Source organism: Chrysemys picta, chromosome 1 (assembly GCF_011386835.1).
Source record: "Chrysemys picta bellii isolate R12L10 chromosome 1, ASM1138683v2, whole genome shotgun sequence".
Lineage (NCBI taxonomy): Eukaryota > Metazoa > Chordata > Testudines > Emydidae > Chrysemys > Chrysemys picta.
In genome coordinates, this window is record NC_088791.1 from 93193288 (window position 1) to 93213455 (window position 20168).

Consider the following 20168-nt stretch of genomic DNA (forward strand, 5'->3'; position numbering starts at 1 on the left):
AAAATAGTGGGTTATTATGGGAATAGATTAATAGCCTAACTATAGAGTATACAGCCTTGTCATCAGCTATAACATGGTTACAAATTGTTTCCTGATATTTTTACTTTGGCTAAACAATTCATTCCCCCCCTTTGAGTTTATACCAGTGGTTCTCAAACTTTTGTACTGGTGACCCCTTTCACATAGCAAACCTCTGAGTGCAATCCCCCCTTATAAATTAAAAACACTTTTTTATATATTTAACATTGTTATAAATGCTGGAGGCAAAGCGGGGTTTGGGGTGGAGGCTGACAGCTCATGACACCCCTCGCCTCCCCCCCGAAATAGCCTTGCAACCCCCCTGAGGGGTCCTGACACCCAGTTTGAAAACCACTGGTTTATACCCTTCACTACTTGTAGGTTTAATTATATCATCTTTTTATAGTCTCGCTATATATATTTTATCTCTTTTAAATCTAGATAGATCAGTCTTCTATATTTTTGTTCCTCTTCTCTGAACTCTCTCCAGTTCATCATCACCTTTCTGTTATTCAAATAGCCTGAACTTTACAGTATTCAAAAGGCAGACTCACAAACACCATCTAGAAAAGAGAACTACCTCCCTACTGGCATGTAACTATATATTTGCAGCCTAACACTGCACTGTCTTTTTATGACCACAGTGCACTGAAAACTCAAATTCAACTTCTGGAATCTACCCCCAATTTAATATTACCATTTTAACTACTATAAGTGCTTTGTACTTATGGCATTTTCCATCCTAGGTTCTCAAAGCACTTTGTAAATAACGTACCTCTTCTAATTCTGCAGATGGGGAAACCAAGGCACATAAGGTTAACTTGCTCAAAAGCACACAGAATTTGTGGTAGAGGCAGAACTAGAACCCAGCTCTTCCAGTTCACACCTGGGCCTTAAGTTCTCTGCCCACAGAATAGGAAACTAGTTTTGTTTGTGTAAGAGTCACTCAATGCCCCCCAAAATGTCTCAAACATTATTCTGGCACCATCATCACTATGAATGACAGGAAAGTTGTGTCTCCAAGACCATTCAGTCCTTGGCCTCTGTCTTTGAACTGCCAAAAAGGGAACCAGTTAGTCTTAAGTGCAATTTAGACACCTGATTTCAGATCAAGAATATATAATAATCATTAATAATAATCAACATTAGTACCCCAAAGAAAAAAAATAAGGAGATAAGTAATGTTGGATTTATTACATATCATACAAGAACATCTTAGCTCATAATTTTCAAAAAAGGCATGCGATAATTCAAGTTCTTAATGTCCTATTACTTCAAAAGATCAACAACACTGAGATTTAGAACAAAATTAACCCATCAAACTAACCGTAATCCAATTGGCTCGGAAGTCAATTTTTTTTCCGGACATCTAACTCCATTCCTATTTAAAATGCTATTTTTTAAAAATCTATTACCTTTAAGAATTTCATGGTCATGAAGAGACTTGCACATAGTTCTGATTAAAATATTCAGGATATAGTGTATGTAATAAAACACTGACTTCATGCTTCAGTGATGATCAATATTTATCGTCCCATGAAGTAAATACTCAACTTTTTTTTTTAACCTTTCAAATCAGTAAATCTGGATATTCACCTCACACTTTAACATCTACCTACAGATTCCTGCCAACTTGAACTGACTCTTTTGGAAGCAGCACATTTCCTTTCCTCAATTAAGCTGCACAGTCTTGGAAATCCTTTACAGTAGTAAAGCAAGAAAAAGTTGCCAGCAGAAGAGGCCTACCAAATGGTTTTTAATTTATTTACTTTTGCTATGTTCAAAACCACTAGTGCCACTGTCCAAATTCATTGAAACCTGATCTTCTCTCCATCATCCTCTGCCCCTCGCCCAAAAAAATCATTAAATTATTAAAGTTGGGAGTCTGTCTTGGGAAGGGACTTTCCGATTGCTGCAGATATCTGCAATAATTAAAAAGGGAATATCAATAAATGACCAACAGACAAAAGGTTTTGTAGACACTGTCACCACTTAAAAAAAAAAAACCCAAGTATGGTGAACTTTTTCAAACCCCCCCGCACCACCTCCAAAAAATGCTACTACTCAGTACACAAGCTTGTGGCTGAAACCTTGCATGTATGCTTCCTGAGGGGACTCCCTCAGATTGATTTTAAATAATTTTAAATTTTCCTTTTGTATTGCAAAAGCATATTTGAACACTAACAATATGGAGAACTGTCCAGGTCAATTCCCCCGTCCCAACCAGTAGAAATTTAATATGTTTCCTCTCTCTTCTGGAAGCAAGACTTCAACATGGTGGCTGGGATTCTGCAGCTTGCAAAGTAACCTGTGTATCCTATTCTAGGTCCTGTTGGGTCAAAACACTTAAAAGGTTTACACTGCCATCCTTTCATGTTTGTCCAGAGCAAAAAGAAAATCCCCTTTAAAGCCCTTATTCACAGTGTACCTCCTCAAGGACGTACACCTAGGCATGAGTTCACATACTATGTTCTGTAATCACTGCTACTTCCAAATTTTGCTCCTGTTTGTCTTATCCACGCCAATCTACCGTATGTAGTCGTGAAGAGCAGTCAAGACTGGAAAACAGCCTGCTGTTTTTCAACCAATGTACTATCATGCTGAATTAGAGCTGATTCTCATGGTAACATGTATATATTACACATTATCAAATGGCATAACGCACAAAGTGAAATTAAAATATGCAGCAAAAACAAGGCCAACTCCAGTGCCATTAGCAAACCAGAACCAAGTCCATGTTTTTCCTTCCTCCCAAGGCCAACCATCCAATGACCACAGCAAATACCATATGAAATACTCAAGTTGGTATTTTTTACTTAACAAGTATCATTACATTTTCACAATTTTTTTTATATATTTCACTCAAGACTAGTTGAATTGGCCTAATCAACAGGTGTATTAATTGGATTTTGATTACAGTAATATCTTCATTAGCCCACAAGACTGTGCTTACAAAAAGAGATTTAAGTCCATATTTTCCTATCTTTTAGCATCAGGTCACAGTTAGAGGAGACACTTACACGCGCACAGCAGAAGATGGAATCCACCTTTGGTTCATTAACATTCTCTTCCACTTAGGGTTACTTTGTTACTGAACTAGGTCATCCAACAGCACCCATTTCCTAATGAACCCCACAAGTAAAACAATTTTTAGCAACACAGACACACTCCTCCAACTTAGAATAAAGCTTACTTTCCTAATAAACATACATACCCTACTCTAACTTATTACTAAAGAGCCCACCCCTCCAAATTCCTAGACATTATAGCTTTTTTCTTGTTATATTTTGAACTGTCTCCTATCCCAGGAGAGATTCTCATGTGATAATGTACTGGAATGAAACCAGAAAAAAAATGAAGATGTTTTTCTGTCAAATACATTCAGGTTTGCCTATTCAGTTTGTGCTCTGACCATGCAGATGTGGGCTCAGAAAAGATATACAGAGTGATCCCCTATTAGAGAAGATTTTCATCCTTGACTTGTTGAATATAATTAGATTTTTTTTTTTTTAAATTAGAGTCTGAAAATGGATTCAGATTAACTGGATGTGATTGTCCCTACAGTAATCTGCTGCTTAACTAGCTGACTACAAAAATATTTCACACAGAGTACAAGGCCTCTCAGAAAGAAGGGAGCAGGGGGGAGAATGTACACAACCAAAGCAAAAACTACTTTGTCTTATTTCTTCCACTCCACAGAAAGGAGCATTACATCACACTCTTACAATGCAGGGGGAGGGGGCTGTTCCCAGAAAGCAAGATTTACAGTTATTTCCCTGTACTATTCTGCTTGGTTCTGGAGGGAGATGTAAAAATCAATTAGCATTTTCAACAATGAAAAATTTGAAGATTTAGAAGATGACAGCTCTTGAACTGCATGTCTTACTATGTATGTGAATGATCACTTCCTACTGGATATGAAGCAAACATCCTGCCAAAAAAAATTATATATATATACACACACACACACACACACACACACACACACACACACTATAGTCCCATATCTCAAATGTGTAAATACCTTAAAAAAGGTTTGGTACAACTTTTTTTGGTCTAAAACTTGTTATGTGCAATAAAGGGGAGTTCCCTCGGGGAGAAGGGGGGGTAGGGAAAACTACTTCTAAACTGACACTAAGCTAGCATGACCAACTGATTTGACTCTAAATGCCATGTTTATGGGGCAGTACCATTTGGTCCCAACTGCGACCAAAATAAAAACGCATGGGGGGGGAGGGGGGGGAGAGGGCGGCACAAGACAGAGAGAAAAAGAGAGGAGTGCAAGCCATGCAAGAGGGTGAGCACTGATGCACATGAGGCTTTCAAGCAGAGGAATCCTTCAAATCCTAAACCTCCCAAGTACTCACTCCCCAAACCCAACATTTAAATCATATTGATGCATCATTTTAGTTTTTAAATCTTTGTGGCAAGTATGGCCTAGTAAAAGCACTCGTCCCAGTCCCCCTACTCCCCTTGTCGGCCCTAGCAGTAGAAAGAATGCAAACCCATTTATATTTATGCAAATTTTTGCAGCAGATTTAAGAGCTTCAGGTTCTTGGGGGAGAAAATCGAGGGGTGGGGGGGGGAAGAGGCCACTGTTTAAATAACGCAGGATTTTCAATAATCCCTGCCACTCTCGCTTATTTGGAAAACAGAAATATTATGTAATTTGCATATAAATGTATTTAAATTGCAATCAAACCATTTCAAATTTTTCAAAACACTTCTGCCACAGCTTTTCAAATCGTAAAATTTTGTCAGAGTGCATTAGCTGTAAGATCACACTGATTCACAATCGTCTGAAGCAAATGTTTATGCCAGACAAACATCTCCGTGCAACACCACAGATGAAACGGTCAGACAAGATCCACATACAACCTATCAGTAGGTTAAAAAATAGCTGAAATATACTACTAACCTCATAAAGTGCAGCAGTGCTTAAATCCAGCGAGTTGAGGCATACAAGGTAGAAATGGAAATGAAAAGAGATCCAAAAATGATTTCTGTATTTGTTTTTTCAATTTTAAATGTTCAGAAACCAGCAGAGACTCTGTCGGCCATTTTGGCTTGAACTCACTCTCTCCCTCTTGCGCTCTCTCTCCCCCTCTGTCTCTCTAAAGGAAGCAGCTTTTTGTGACCTTCAAATAGAGGCAAGTCACGTGACTCGGGGCAGGCTGTCAATCAGGAAAAGGAGGGTGGAATGCTACAATCTTAAAGAGAAAGCAGCCTTTTTTACACCTAAAAGACTACTTCGCACTGCACTGCTTTCCCTCAATAGTGTAATGCTGCTGTAGCATACTTTGCATCTGCATTACTTCTCATCTATTTATCATGCGAGAGTAGTACACAGGAACAAGACTTTATCCAGTAGATCAGGGGCTAGAACTAAATAAAAGCATATCTGGATTATTATTTTCTTTGCACTAGCTACAAATTAAACCAGCTAATCGTGTTAATGTAACATTAAACTTCCACAGATGAAAAGACATGAAATGCAAAAATTAAGTGTCCAACAATATTCAGTCTTCTATACTGGACTTTGGGGCACATGGCCCCAGCAGTTGCTGTCTGCTCCCCCTCACACATACACATTCCCCTGCAAGAGGAAGTGACCCTTTATTAAGGCCCCATCTGGCTTTAAAAATGCAAGACTACCCAGTAATAAGTAAAGGGTGACCAGACATCCCGATATTTAGGCGTTTGTCCCGCGACCCGATCGATCTTCGGTCGGGACGCTGCACTCCGCCTTTTTTTTTCTTCCCCCTCCGCCGGCAGCACTCGGCTCTTCTCGGCTTTTTTTTTTTTTGTCTCTCCCCTCTCCTCTGACTGCCGGCAGCACTCGGCTGTTCTCGGTTGTTGTTTTTTCCCCCCTCTCATGAAAACCAGAGGCTCCCCCACTGTAAACTGATCCACACATTGCTACCAGTCTGGACCCAGCTAGACTTGCATGTCAGAATGCAGAGTGAAAGGAAAAGTTACAGCGGTTGTTACGTCTCTGCTCTGTCATTATGGTGCTGAGCATGGTGTAAACACCCAGACGCTGGAGGTATGCATAGCTAAGGGGGGGGGGGGGTGCATAATCTCCTCTGACTGCCGGCAGCACTCGGCTGTTCTCGGCTTCCCCCCCTCTGACTGCCGGCAGCACAGGGCCACTGTAGGGAATTGGGAGAGGGAGCTGTTTGTGTCGCAGCACTCGGCTTTTTTTTTTTCTCTGCGGGTAAACCCCCCCCCCCTTGTGTCCCGATATTTTCTTCCGTCATCTGGTCACCTAATGCCAGCAGCACTAAGAGACACACCTTTACCACTTCAAAACTGAGCCCCTACATATCAACAGTTCCAGACAGCTATTTTTCAGCCTAAGAACTACGCAGCAAGTAAGCAGATGAGGACTAGAGAGAAACGTGGGACACAACAAGACACAGACACTCCTCCAACTTTGAATAAAGCCTTTTTTCTATTAACATATACACCCTACTCTAAGTTATTAGTAAACCGCCCACCCCTCCAAATTCCTAAACAATCTAGCCCTTTTCTTGTTACATTTTGAACTGTCTCCTATCCTGACATGGAGAAGCCTGGGAAGCATCAGGCTGTTTCTTCCTCTGGATCCATGGACTCTGGGAGAAGAGGATGCAAGTGTCTGGGCTGGGGTGGTGAGCGCAGCTGGGCTCTAGGGATAGGGAGAGTGGGTTTCTGGGTTGGGGGGCATCCTGCAGCTGGGCTCTGGGGAAGAGGGGGTGCAGAGTATCTGGGATGGCAGGGGGCCACAGCTGGACACTGGAAAGGAAGGGATGTGAGTGTCTGGGCTGGCGGGAGGCCACGATTCGGCTCTGGGAGTGGAGGGGGTGAGAGTGTCTGAACTGGCAGGGGGCTGGTGACTGGGCTTTGGGGACAAAGGGATGCGAGTGTCTGGGCTGGGCTGTGAGGTGGGGGAGGGTGCAAGTTTCTGCTCCCCTGCTGGGCTCTGAGGGGAGGAGGCCGAGAAACAGGAACATAAGAACGGTCATATTGGGTCAGACCAAAGGTCCATCTAGCCCAGTATCCTGTCTTCCAACAGTGGCCAATGCTAGGTGTCCCAGAGGGAATGAATAGAACAGGTAATCGTCAAGTGATCCATCCATCCCCTGTTGCCCATTCCCAGCTTCTAGCAAAGAGAGTCTAGGGACACCATCCCTACTCATCTTGGCTAAAAAACATGGATGGACCTATCCTCCATGAATTTATCTAGTTATTTTTTGAGCCCCATTATAGTCTTGGCCTTCACAACATCCTCTGGCAAAGAGTTCCACAGATTGACTGGGCATTGTGTAAAGAAATACTCTTTTGTCTCAGAGTAGCAGCCGTGTTAGTCTGTATCCGCAAAAAGAAGAACAGGAGGACTTGTGGCACCTTAGAGACTAACAAATTTATTAGAGCATAAGCTTTCTTGGACTACAGCCCACTTCTTCGGATGCATCCGAAGAAGTGGGCTGTAGTCCACGAAAGCTTATGCTCTAATAAATTTGTTAGTCTCTAAGGTGCCACAAGTCCTCCTGTTACTCTTTTGTCTGTTTTAAACCTGCTGCCTATTAATTCCATTTGGTGGCCCCTTGTTCTTGTGTTATGAGGAGGAGTAAATAACATTTCTTTATTTACTTTCTCCATACCAGTCATGATTTTACAGACCTGTCATATTCCCCTTTAGTCATCTCTTTTCCAAGCTGAAAAGTCCCCATCTTATTAATCTCTCCTCATACGGAAAAGGTTCTATACCCCGAATAATTTTTGTTGCCCTTTTCTGAACCTTTTCTAATTCCAATATATCTTTTTTGAGATGGGGCAACCACATCTGCACACAATATTCAAGATGTGGGCATACCACGGATTTATACAGAGGCGATATGATATTTTCTGTCTTATTATCTATCCCTTTCTTAATGATTCCCAACATTCGGTTTGCTTTTTTGACTGCTGCTATACATTGAGTGGATGTTTTCAGAGAACTATCCACAATGACTCCAAGATTTCTTTCTTGAGTGGTAACAGCCAATTTAGACCCCGTCATTTTATATGTATAGTTGGACTTATGTTTTCCAATGTGCACTACTTTGCATTTATCAACATTGTATTTTCTCTGCCATTTTGTTGTCCAGTCACCCGGTTTTGAGAGATCCCTTTGTAGCTCTTCGAAGTCTGCTTTGAACTTAACTATCCCTGCCTCGTTGGCATCAGTTGAAGAAAAGGAACACCTATCCCTACATTGTGATGGACCTTCCACCAGTCTAGGGAATGCTTCACCGGATGGGGAACTAAGACCTGCTTGTCAAGGTGTTCATTTGTTTGGCGAATAAACTGATCTGAGCCACTACTGGAAAACAGTGAAGGCGTAACCTTGCATGTTCTGTCACAAAGGTGCAAGCTGCCACTTGACCAAGGAGTTGAAGATAGTTTCTGACTGAAGTCAGCTCCCTTGAACAGTTCTGACAAGGTATGATAATTAGAGCCCAGCACGGATACAAAATTTGTATCCGCATCCGATTCACAAAAATAGTCTGAGTATATACAGTGGATTTGCAGGGCTCTAACGATAATGTCACAAACATGGGAAGGAAGGTCCTGGCTGCTAAAGAATCTAGGGATGCCCCTATAAATGGTATGTTCTGAATGGGAGTCGGTGTGGGTTTTTCAACATTCAACTGCAAACCCAAAGTATAAAAACAGGGAAAACGCTTTTTCTGTGACAGATGACACCTCTTGGTACAACTGACCCTTGACCAGCCAGTCATTGAGATATGGGAAAACGGTGATTACCTGACAATACAGGAAAATAGCCACCACTGTTAAAACCTTTTAAAACACTCTCAGCACCAAGGAGACACTAAATGGAAGCACCTGATACTGAAAATAATGGCCTACTACAAAATACAGAAACCTTCCACAATCCATCGGTGATCTTCCAGAAAACACCATCCTGGCCACTATGGATGTAGAAGCCGTCTACACCAACATTCCACACAAAGATGTACAAGCTATCAGGAACAGTATCCTCAATAATGTCACGGCAAATCTGGTGGCTGAACTTTGTGACTTTGTCCTCACCCACAACTATTTCACATTTGGGGACAATATATACCTTCAAGTCAGCGGCACTGCTATGGGTGCCAATATGGCCCCACAGTATGCCAACATTTTTATGGCTGACTTAGAACAACACTTCCTCAGCTCTCGTCCCCTAACGCCCCTACTCTACTTGTGCTACATTGATGACATCTTCATCATCTGGACCCATGGAAAAGAAGACCTTGAGGAATTCCACCATGATTTCAACAATTTCCATCCCACCATCAACCTCAGCCTAGACCAATCCACACAAGCGGTCCATTTCCTAGACACCACTGGGCTAATCAGCAATGGTCACATAAATACCACCCTATACCGGAAACCTACTGACCGCTATACTTACCTACATACCTCCAGCTTCCATCCAGGACACACCACACGATCCATTGTCTACAGCCAAGCCCTAAGATACAACCGCATTTCCTCCAATCCCTCAGACAGAGACAAGCACCTACAAGATCTCTATGAAGCATTCTTAAAACTACCATACCCACCTGCTGAAGTGAAAAAAACAGATTGACAGAGCCAGAAGAGTACCCAGAACTCACCTACTACAGGACAGGCCCAACAAAGAAAATAACAGAACGCCACTAGCCATCACCTTCAGCCCGCAACTAAAACCTCTCCAGCGCATCATCAAAGATCTACAACCTATCCTGAAAGATGATCCCTAACTCTCACAGATCTTGGGAGACAGACCTGTCCTTGCTTACAGACAACCCCCCAACCTGAAGCAAATTCTCACCAGCAACCACACACCACAGAACTCAGGAACCTATTCTTGCAACAAAGCCAGCTACCAACTCTGTCCACATAGCTATTCAAGTGACACCATCATAGGATCTAATCACATCAGCCACGCCATCAGGGGCTCGTTCACCTGCACATCTACCAATGTGATATATGCCATCATGTGCCAGCGATGCCCCTCTGCCATGTACATTGGCCAAACTGGACAGTCTCTACTATGGACACAAATCTGACATCAGGAGTCATAACATTCAAAAAACAGTAGGAGAACACTTCAACCTCTCTGGTCACTCAGTAACAGACTTAAAGGTGGCAATTTTTCAACAGAAAAGCTTCAAAAACAGACTCCAACGAGAAACTGCTGAACTTGAATTAATATGCAAACTAGATATCATCAATTTAAGCTTGAATAGAGACTGGGAATGGCTGAGCCATTACACACATTGACTCTATTTCCCCATGTTAAGTATCCTCACACCTTCATGTCAAAAGTTTTTTCTCTTAATTAATTAGCCTCAGAGTTGGTAGGGCAACTCCCACCTTTTCATGTTCTCTGTGTGTGTGTGTATATATAATCTCCTTACTATATGTTCCATTCTATGCATCCGAGGAAGTGGGCTATAGCCCACAAAAGCTTATGCTCAAATAAATTTGTTAGTCTCTAAGGTGCCACAAGTCTCCTGTTCTTTTTGCGGATACATATTAACACGGCTGCTACTCTGAAACCTTTCTATGACAGTGCTTCTCGAAGTGGTGGTCCGCGGACCGGTGCCAGTCCGCGAGCCATCGGCTACCAGTCCGCGGCGAGTTTCCTCATAAGACCGTCGAATAGGATAATAATATGGCACCGGTCCCTGGCACATTGGGGGGGAAAATTGCCAGTCCCCCACATCAGATAGCTTGAGAAGCACTGTTCTACGAGACAGTTGTATCGCTATATGGAAATACGTTTCCTGAACGTCAAGGCCGAAAACCTATCCCCTGAACTCAGAGAAGGAATTATAGCTGCAGGAGTCCCAATTCTGAACTTTTGAAGCTTCACACATTTGTTTAGCAGTTTTAGATCTAAGATTGGTCTCCATCCTCTATTTTTCTTTGGTACAAGGAAATACCTCGAATAGAAGCCTCTCCCCTGGTGCTGAGCAGGGAACAGTTCTATCGCTTCTACACGAAGAAGGGAGTTTATTTCCTGTCTTAGCAGGAATGAGAGTGGTCCCTGAAGGGACGTGGGGAAGGGTAATGAGGAGGCAGCAGGCAGGTAAAATGAATGGTATAGCCAAATGATATTACTTCCATCACCCATTTGTCTGAAGTGATACCTGCCGTGCTTGTTGGAAATGGCTGAGTTGGTCTACAAATGGGAGGAGGTGGACAAAATATTGGAGCTGGCAAGCTAACGGAGGTGGGGTGTTCGAATCCTTGTCCATCCCATAATAAAAAAAAAAAAAGTTACTTACGTTTTTGTAACTCTTGTTCTTTAAGATGTGTTGCTCATGTCTATTCCATTCTAGGTATGTGCGCTACCACGTGCACAGTCAGAGATTTTTGCCTTAGCAGTATCCGCAGGGTCGGCTGTAGCACCCCCTTGAGTGCCGTGCTCACGCACTGCTATATTAGGCGCTGCCAACCCTACGCCCTCTCAGTTCATTCTTGCCAGCAACTCTGACAGAGGGGTAGGAGGGCGGGTAATGGAATGGAAATAAGCAACACATCTCGAAGAACAAGAGTTACGAAAAGGTAGGTAACCATTTTTTTCTTCTTCGGGTGCTTGCTCATGTAGATTCCATTCTAGGTGACTCACAAGCAGCATCCTCGGAGGTGGGCTTGGAGTTCATAGCCTAGCTTCTCTACCGAAGCCAGCATCAACCAGGTCCTGTTGAGTAGGTGCACAATGGGATGTAAACATATGGATGGGCAACCAGGTGGCTGCTGTACAGATGTTCCCAGATAGGTACATGGACTAGGAAAGCTGCCGAAGAGGCTTGCACCCTGGTTGCATGGGAGGTTACGATTGCTGGAGGGGGCAGCTTTGTCTGATTGTAGCAGGCAGTGATCCAAGAAGAAATTCTTTGAGTGGACGCTGGACGTTCTTTCATACTGTCAGCCATCATGATGAACAATTGCGTTGACTTGCAGAATGGTTTGGTCCTTTCAACACAGACGGCTAGTGCCAATGTTGAAGATAGGAGGAATGGAAGAGGAATGGAAGTCTTGCATTGCAGACTTGACAATTTTGAGGACCCCTAGGTGGACAGGCAACCTGACTCAGGCCAGGGTGGGGGAGGGTATGATATTAAAGAGATCATCGGACTCCTCCGCTAGCTCCTCGACCTCCAAGTTCAGGTTGGCAGCCACCCTATTGAGCAGGGCCTGGTGCTCCTTGAAGTCATGGGGAAGTAGGGGCTGATCATTTGTGAGGGGCCGGCCACCACTTCATCTGAAGATGACAAAGATGACTGCCCAGAAGGGAGAGGGGTGGCTTCCCCTTCCTCGTCCAGAGACAGCTCCTTGGGCGTTGGGGTCACTCCAACTCGGGTGCCAGCTGTGCTGGGGGCAGCTTGTCCGATGCAGCCTTGGAGGAATGGTGGGAGTACAGGACCAGCATAACAGGTACACCCTCCAGTACTGCCACTGAGTGGGCCATTGCCCCTGCCTCCACGCCACCGCTGCAGGAGCCACGCCGGTCTCACAGGCCAGTGGCGATTCACCTTTTATAGGTATGGGGCTGAACTCCCTTTTAGGCTCGCACCATTGCCCTTCCGGTGATCAGGGCGGAACCATAGATGCCTGAGTCTGCCAACTGATCCTCATCAGCGACTTGGGACGAGAGGGCAAGGACCGGTGCCAGCCTGAAGAGCGGTACCAGGAGCCGGAGACTAGTGCCACACCCGGGAACGATCCCTCATCATGGGGATCAACGCCTGGGAGATTGCCTATGTGATGGTGATCTGCACCGTGGCGAACTCTGGCGAGAGGGCCAATGGTACCATGGGTACAGGGATCGGCGTCGTGACTCAGGTGTCCCGTGCTTTCTGGGCGGAGATTTGACGCAGGGACCTGTGTCTTGAAACCAGGACAGAGGCTGCGGTGGTGGGGTCCGAGGACGCAGTGATGGGGACCAATGCCTGCAGTCCAGGGATTGAGTATGCTCCACTACTTTAGGGGGCAGTCCCATAATGGGCTTGCCCATAGATGCCAGGGCCTTGGCTGGGTCCATCACCTGGCAGAGGCATGTGCGGTACCAGTCGGCCTACTTGCTCTTTGGCCGTCAGGCCCGCTTCGGGCACAGATGACCCTACTAGGAGCCAGGAACCCTTGCTGCTTCCAGGAGTCAGGGGCGGGTCCCAGGCTGGGTTGGGGGGTCCGACTGCACGCGTACCGCTGAGCAGCTCCGGAGCAGGCACGTGGCCTGACAAGTCCTTTGCCAGAAGCCCCTTACTTCTGCGGTGCCAGTGGGCCCATCGACTTCAACCTTTCTTAGGCACCGGGGAGGGGGAATGGTGCCGGGTAGATTCCAGTGCTGGTGGTGCTCTGTGCATCGACGTGCCGAGCGTGGAGTCCGATCGAGAGGGCTCCGAGGTAGGACAAAGAAGCGCAGCCTCCATGAGGAGTGCCCTCAAACAGATATCCCGCTCCTTCTGAGTTTGAGGGTGAAAGTTTTTCAAGATCCTGCACTTATCCTTTCTGTGGGACTCCCCCAAACACTTTAAACAGCTTTTGTGGGGGTCACGAATGGGCATCGGCCCACTGCACAATGAACATGGCTTAAAGCCTAGGGAACGGGGCATGCCTCGCTCTGAGGTGAAATCTCAGCCGGGACTCTAACTCCTAAACTACTACTCTAACACTTAACTGAAAGGTCTAACTAAGTACCTATCAATTAACAACCAAAAAGGCAGGACAATGGACTCTAAGAACCGCTAACACTCTTGCGATGCAAGACAGGGTGCTTCGACCAACCGTCATGGGCAGTAAGAAGGAACTGAGAGGGCAGCACCTAATATACCAACGCATGAGCGTGGCACTCAAGGGGGTGCTACAGCCGACCCTACGGATACCGCTAAGGCTCCAATGACTGTGCACGTGGGCGCACACACACCTAGAATGGAATCAACATGAGCACGCACTTGAACTGAGGCTTTGATGAGGAAGGCTGCTGTATAGATGCCTCAAGTGGGTTAGAAAGGTAGCTTTCTCCGGAACTTCTCTCTCTCTCTGGAAGATTCTGTTGGTCTCTGAAATCCAGAGAATTGCATCAGACAGGATCTGTGAGCCATTTGTGATCTATTAAACTTCCTTTTGTTTGCAGGAGCCAGGTACCTAACAAGTGTAACGTGGCCCTGGAATCCTTAAGGGTATGCAATGACTCTGGCATTTTCTACAAACAGCTTCAGTCCATCAAACAAAAGTTCCTCTATCATATTCTGGACTTCTCTGGAGAAGTCACGTAGCTATAAACCAGAAACCCCTGTGCATCGCCACTGTCGTAGAGATGGAGCGGGCCTTGGTATCTGCAGTATCCAGAGCTGCCTGAAGAGATGTTCTGGCTAGTAATTGTCCCTCAGCTATAGTGGCCTGAAATTGTTCCCTTTGGTCCAGCAGAAGCCATTCAATAAACAATCCAACTTTGTATAGTTCATGTAGTTTTACTTTGCCATCAGCACCTAGTAATTCGCAATATGGAATTGTAGGGTTGCTGATTAGATTAATAGGATTTTCTCCCCAGCAGGTCCTGGCACTTCTGGTCTCTGTCATATAGGGTGACATAACGCTGTGGCTTACCCCATTCATTAACCATATCAAGAACCAGAGTTAGGTGGAGGGAGGGAGAATAAGAACTTTGAGTCCTTAGTGGGCATGTAATTTTTTTTTTTTTTTCAAATCAGTCCTCTTACACGTGGGCATTACGGTAGCCGGAGACTGCCAAATGGATTCTGCAGGATGCAGGAGAGCAATTCTGGATGGTCTCTCAGATTGCAGAATATCCAACAGCTTGTGTTGGGATTCTTGGACCTCTTCAAGAAGTAACTGTTGGGATTCTGCTACCCATCTAACGAGATCCTGGAACTGTCAAAAGTCATTGGCCACAGATGGAGGAAGAGACATTACAGCTTCAACCTCAATAGTTTCTTGGGCCTCAAATGTTTCCTCCTGTTGTTGGGGAGAAGAGTTGAGTCTCCCTGTTATCCCAATGGGAGAGGGCTGGGGCGCTGGAAAAGTATCTGTGATAAGCTGCCTAGAGATCCCAATATGGCCACTGAGGACCAGACGGGGGAGCAGGTGGCATTCAGGGCTGCTCCCACCAGGAGTGGTGAGATCCTTGAGTATCAACCTTACCCCTCCGAGAAAGGGGGTTCATATATGAATACAAGGAAAAATCCTGTACAGAAATCTGAAGGGAAATCTTCATTATCATCCTCCTCTTCTTCTATTGGTGGAGTGCAAATCAAAAAGGGAGGTGATGGTACAAGGAATGTATAGAGCTCCAAAGATCAAGTGGCTCTCAGTAATGAAAGGGGCTCGGTACCCACCAGCAATGTGGACTCTGGTTCAGCAGTCACTGATAAGTCCTTTGTGTATCTAAAATCTTGCAGCATCGAATGATGTTGCGGTATCAAGTATCGTTGCGACACAAATAAATGTTGCAACACTGAGGGGTACTGTTGGACTACGCCTGTCCTTGCTGAACAGTACCAATTACTTAGCATGCTTCACAGATGGCACCAGTGCAGCTGGAGGCTTACATAATACCGAGAACTCAGTAGGGTATCAGGAGAGAAGTTAAGTCCAACAGTACCGAAACTCTGTTTGCTCTGGCATTCTCCAAGTAAATATCATATTGCCTTTATATAAATCCATGGTACGCCCATACCTTGAATACTGCGTGCAGATGTGGTCGCCCCATCTCAAAAAAGATATATTGGAATTGGAAAAGTTTCAGAAAAGGCAACAAAAATGATTGGGGGTACAGAACGGCTTCCGTAGAAAGATTAATAAGACTGGGACTTTTCAGCTTGGAAAAGAGGCGACTAATGGGGGATATGATAGAGATCTATAAAATCATGAGTGGTAAAGAGAAAGTAAATAAGGAAGTGTTATTTACTCCTCCTCATAATACAAGAACAAGGGACCACCAAATGAAATTAATAGGTAGCAAGTTTAAAACAAACACAAGAAAGTATTTTTTCATGCAACGCACTGTCAACCTATTGAACTCCTTGACAGAGGGTGTTGTGAAGGCCAATACTATAACAGGGTTCAAAAGGGAGCTAGATAGATTCATGGAAAATAGGTCCATCAATGGCTATTAGCCAGGATGGGCAGGAATGGTGTCCCTAGCCTCTGTTTGCCAGAAGCTGGGATTGGGTGACAGGGCATGGATCACTTGACAACTGTCTGTTCATTCCCTTTGGGGCACCTGCCATTGGCCACTGTCAGAGGACAGGATATTGGGCTTGATAGACCTTTGGTCTGACCCAGTATGGCCGTTATGTTCTTACAGTACTGGGGTCTTTCCAGCACCATGACTGGAATTAGACCTGCAGGGCTTTCCCACTACACTGGTACTGGAGGAGCCTGTTGCCTTCACAGTACCGAGTCTTGAGGATGTCATCTCTAAAGCTGTCAATCTGGTTGGTGAACAAGATATTTTTGAGGATGACTCCTTGCGAGGGGAATTAGGACTCCTCCTCTTAGGATGTTTAGAAGAGGACTCTGAGGATTTCCCCTGTGTGGGAGAGTGCTGTGCTGAGGCTGCAGCAGCACTGAAGGCCCCTACGGATGGCCTCTCTGACCTGATCCCAGCGTTTTCTTACTAATGTCACTGTATATTTCTACATGACCCATCATGCATGAAACCTGTGGACAGATCTTTGGAAACGACCTGAAAATCTGTACTAGTCCTTCTCTGAATAACTTCCCTTCACTAACTGCCCTTCCTTTTGAAGTCTTAGAAAAGGGATCAGCTAACTACAAATGCAGAAGGTTCAACAAGCTGTAATAGATAGGTGCTATGCATGGAGTCAGACTAACATAGTCAAAAGCATCACCCACCTAAAAAGGTTGCTAACTCCATGATGGGCTAGGAGTTCAACAAATCTTTATCTGGCTAATAGTCAACAGAAGATCCATGTGCCTGTTATCTCAATATCACACTAGAGGAAGAAAAAAATCAGAGCTCTGATACCTGCATAAACATGATCACTAACCCTTAGTTATAGTCACATGGTCTGCTAGGAGAATGGTATTTCTAGTCATACCCATAATCCTGTTGTCCACTTCGGGACTGAAACAACACGGAAGTTGTCTAGGGAATTTGTACAAGAGTCCAGAGGGAGAATCTCAATCTGGAGTTGTATTCTTGGCTTCCAATATTTTTTGAATGTGGAGTGAAAAAACCAAGGTGTTTTTTTGTTTGTTTTGGTACTGGCTGGGATGGGTTTGTGCTGTCCTCCATGTCTCAATGAACAAACCTCAGTTGAGGGCTCAGGTTCACCTACTGCTTTTTCTAACTTGTAGGTCTTTGGACTCTTTACCCTCAAGTTGCATAGCTGCAGTGGTGGCGGCTACTGCTGCTGCTGCTCCCTTGGAAGGCTGAGGTGCCATTATGGGATCTGCTTAAACCGTCTCTTGCATTCCCCCTGGGATGGAGGCCCTCGGTGGCCCAATTCCCTGTCTAAGCCATCGCACCAGCCACAGGAGTTAGGTCCCATGTCTGGAAGGCTACAAGGGGACCTGGACTGCTCTAGCACCTTCAGGTTGCCCTTTGGTATGTCTGCATGCTCCTCTCTGCTGCTGGGACACTTTGTTCGAACTGCCACTGGATAAAAAGCAAGACTTGGAAGACATTTGTGACTCCTTTTTCTCTCCTTATCAGCCATGAGCCAAGATAAAAAAGGGGAAAAATAGCTCTGTTCTGGTAATAATCAGACCCCACTCTACTCCACAGCCCAGCAGAGGGTCTGAGGCAAAACTAGCTCAGAAACTCCTGGTTAAAAGAAGAAAGCACCTTCCCTCTTTCTACATTTAGTTTTAAAGGTCTCCAATCAGTCGAATTTAGGGCTGTCAATCGCAGTTAATTCACGTGATTAACTCAAAAAATTTAATCACGATTAATCGCACTGTTAAACAATAGAATACCAATTGAAATTTCTTAAGTATTTTGGCTGTTTTTCTACATTTTTAAATATATCAATTTCAATTACAACACAGAATACAAAGTGTACAGTGCTCACTTTATACAAATGTAGTTATTTTTGTTACATAACTGCACTCCAAAACAAAACAATGTAAAACTTTAGAGCCTAGAAGTCCACTCAGTCCTACTTCTTGTTCAGCCAATCGCTCAAACAAGTTTCTTTACATTTGCAGGAGATAATGCTGCCCACTTGTTTACAATGTCACCTGAAAGTGAGAACAGGTGTTTGCATGGCACTGCCGTAGCTGGCGTTGCATGATATTTACATGCCAGATGTGCTAAAGATTCATATGCCTCGTCACGCTTCGGCCATCATTCCAGAGGACATGCCTTCCATGCTGATGACGCTTGTTAAAAATATAATGCGTTAATTAAATTTGTGACTGAACTCGTTGGGGGAGAATTGTATGCCTCCTGCTCTGCTTTATCCACATTCTGCCATATATTTCATGTTATAGCAGTCTCGGATGATGCCCCTGCACATTGTTCACTTTAAGAACATTTTAACTGAAAATTTAACAAAATGCAAAGAAGATACCAATGTGAAATTTCTGAAGACAGCTACAGCACTTGACTCAAGATATAAGAATCTGAAGTGCCTTCCAAAATCTGAGAGGGAGGAGATGTGGAGAATGCTTTCAGAAGTCTTAAAAGAGCAACACTCCAAAGCAGAAACTACAGAACCCAAGTCACCAAAAAGGAAAATCAACCTTCTGCTGGAGGCATCTGACTCAGATGATGAAAATGAACATGCATCGATTGGTCCGCACTGCTTTGGATCGTTATTGAGCAGAACCCGTCATCAGCATGGACACATCCTCTGGAATGGTGGTTGAAGCATCAAGGGACATATGAATCTTTAGCACATCTGGCATGTAAATATCTTGCAACGGTGGCTACAACAGTGCCATGCAAACCTGTTCTCATTTTCAGGTGACACTGCAAACAAGAAATGGGCACCATTATCTTCTGCAAATGTAAACAAACTTGTTTGTCTGAGCGATTGGCTGAACAAGAAGTAGGACTGATTAGACTTGTAGGCGCTAAAGTTTAATATTGTTTTGTAGTGCAGTTATGCAACAAAAATAACTACATTTGTATAAAGTGAGCACTGTACACTTTGTATTCTGTGTTGTAATTGAAATCAATATATTTGAAAATGCAGAAAAAATCCAAAAATATTTAAATAAATAGTATTCTAATATTGTTTAATTGCGCGATTCATTTTTTTAATCACTTGAGAGCCCTAGTCAAATTCAGATTTTTTTTAGTCCTATCCAAAAAGTCTCCACTACAAAAAGAGATGACTCCTGGTCTACAACCTGCCCAGGAATGGAGGCAGAGAATTCTGGCATTCTCCACAGACAGGCAGCCCTGGCCCCAGACTAGCTGACAATCTTTGCTCTGCCACCAACCAGCAGGGAGAGGGCAAATGCCTGATACTACAGACTGTGCGGGGGAAGGAAAGAGATGCGAAATAGCAAGGGGAAGTGATTAGCAGATTTGAATTACAAGTAAACATTTATTGAAGAACACAAGCCTCTTCCCTATTCCTTGCGCGCACCAATTGAGCTCAGTTTCTTACCAATGGATGTCAATACATGAGCAGTAAAGATGATCACCACCACCTGCAGGGGTCAGTTTGCAATTATAGAGGCTAATACTGAGCTCAATAACCAAATATTTCATTTAAGCTAATGACTTTAGAAGTCCTAATTCTTTCTCTTTAAAAATTTATTTCAATTAATATCAGTCACATCTATTGTCTGAACTGCTAGTAGCAGATTTCTAAGAGAAGCACATTTTATTTATATTCAATAACCAAGGTCAAAGAGTTTAACAAGCAAATACCCTCATACCCCATAAGAATTGTAACAGCCTTTTCAATGTACTTATTTATTATACACCTTCCATTACAGCTTTTCTTTAATTCAGTAACCCTATAATGGGTTTAGTGGTTTTTATCCTGTTTGATATTTCAAAAGCACATCGGCAACAAGTACTATCACAGCCTATTTCCTAACAGTAACAAAACCTGTGCATGGCACTGCCATTTGTTTTTTTAAATTTCCAGAGGCAGCACAGATTGGTTAGAAAAAAAAAA

At 44.0% G+C, this 20168-nt stretch overlaps 1 protein-coding gene across 32 annotated transcripts in view; it reads right to left on the reverse strand.

Annotated features, from left to right (window-relative positions):
• TNRC6B (trinucleotide repeat containing adaptor 6B) overlaps positions 1-20168 on the reverse strand; it is a 208958-nt gene that overhangs the window by 130621 nt on the left and 58169 nt on the right. For 8 of the 32 annotated variants that reach the window (XM_065563522.1, XM_065563490.1, XM_065563419.1 and 5 more), the window contains exon 1: positions 4937-6070. The exons of the other annotated variants lie outside the window; for them this stretch is intronic. In XM_065563522.1, the coding sequence (XP_065419594.1) occupies positions 4937-4941 (5 nt within the window). In that variant the 5' untranslated portion in view covers positions 4942-6070. Of the gene's footprint in view, positions 1-4936; positions 6071-20168 lie in introns of those variants that run through there. 32 annotated transcript variants of the gene reach the window in all.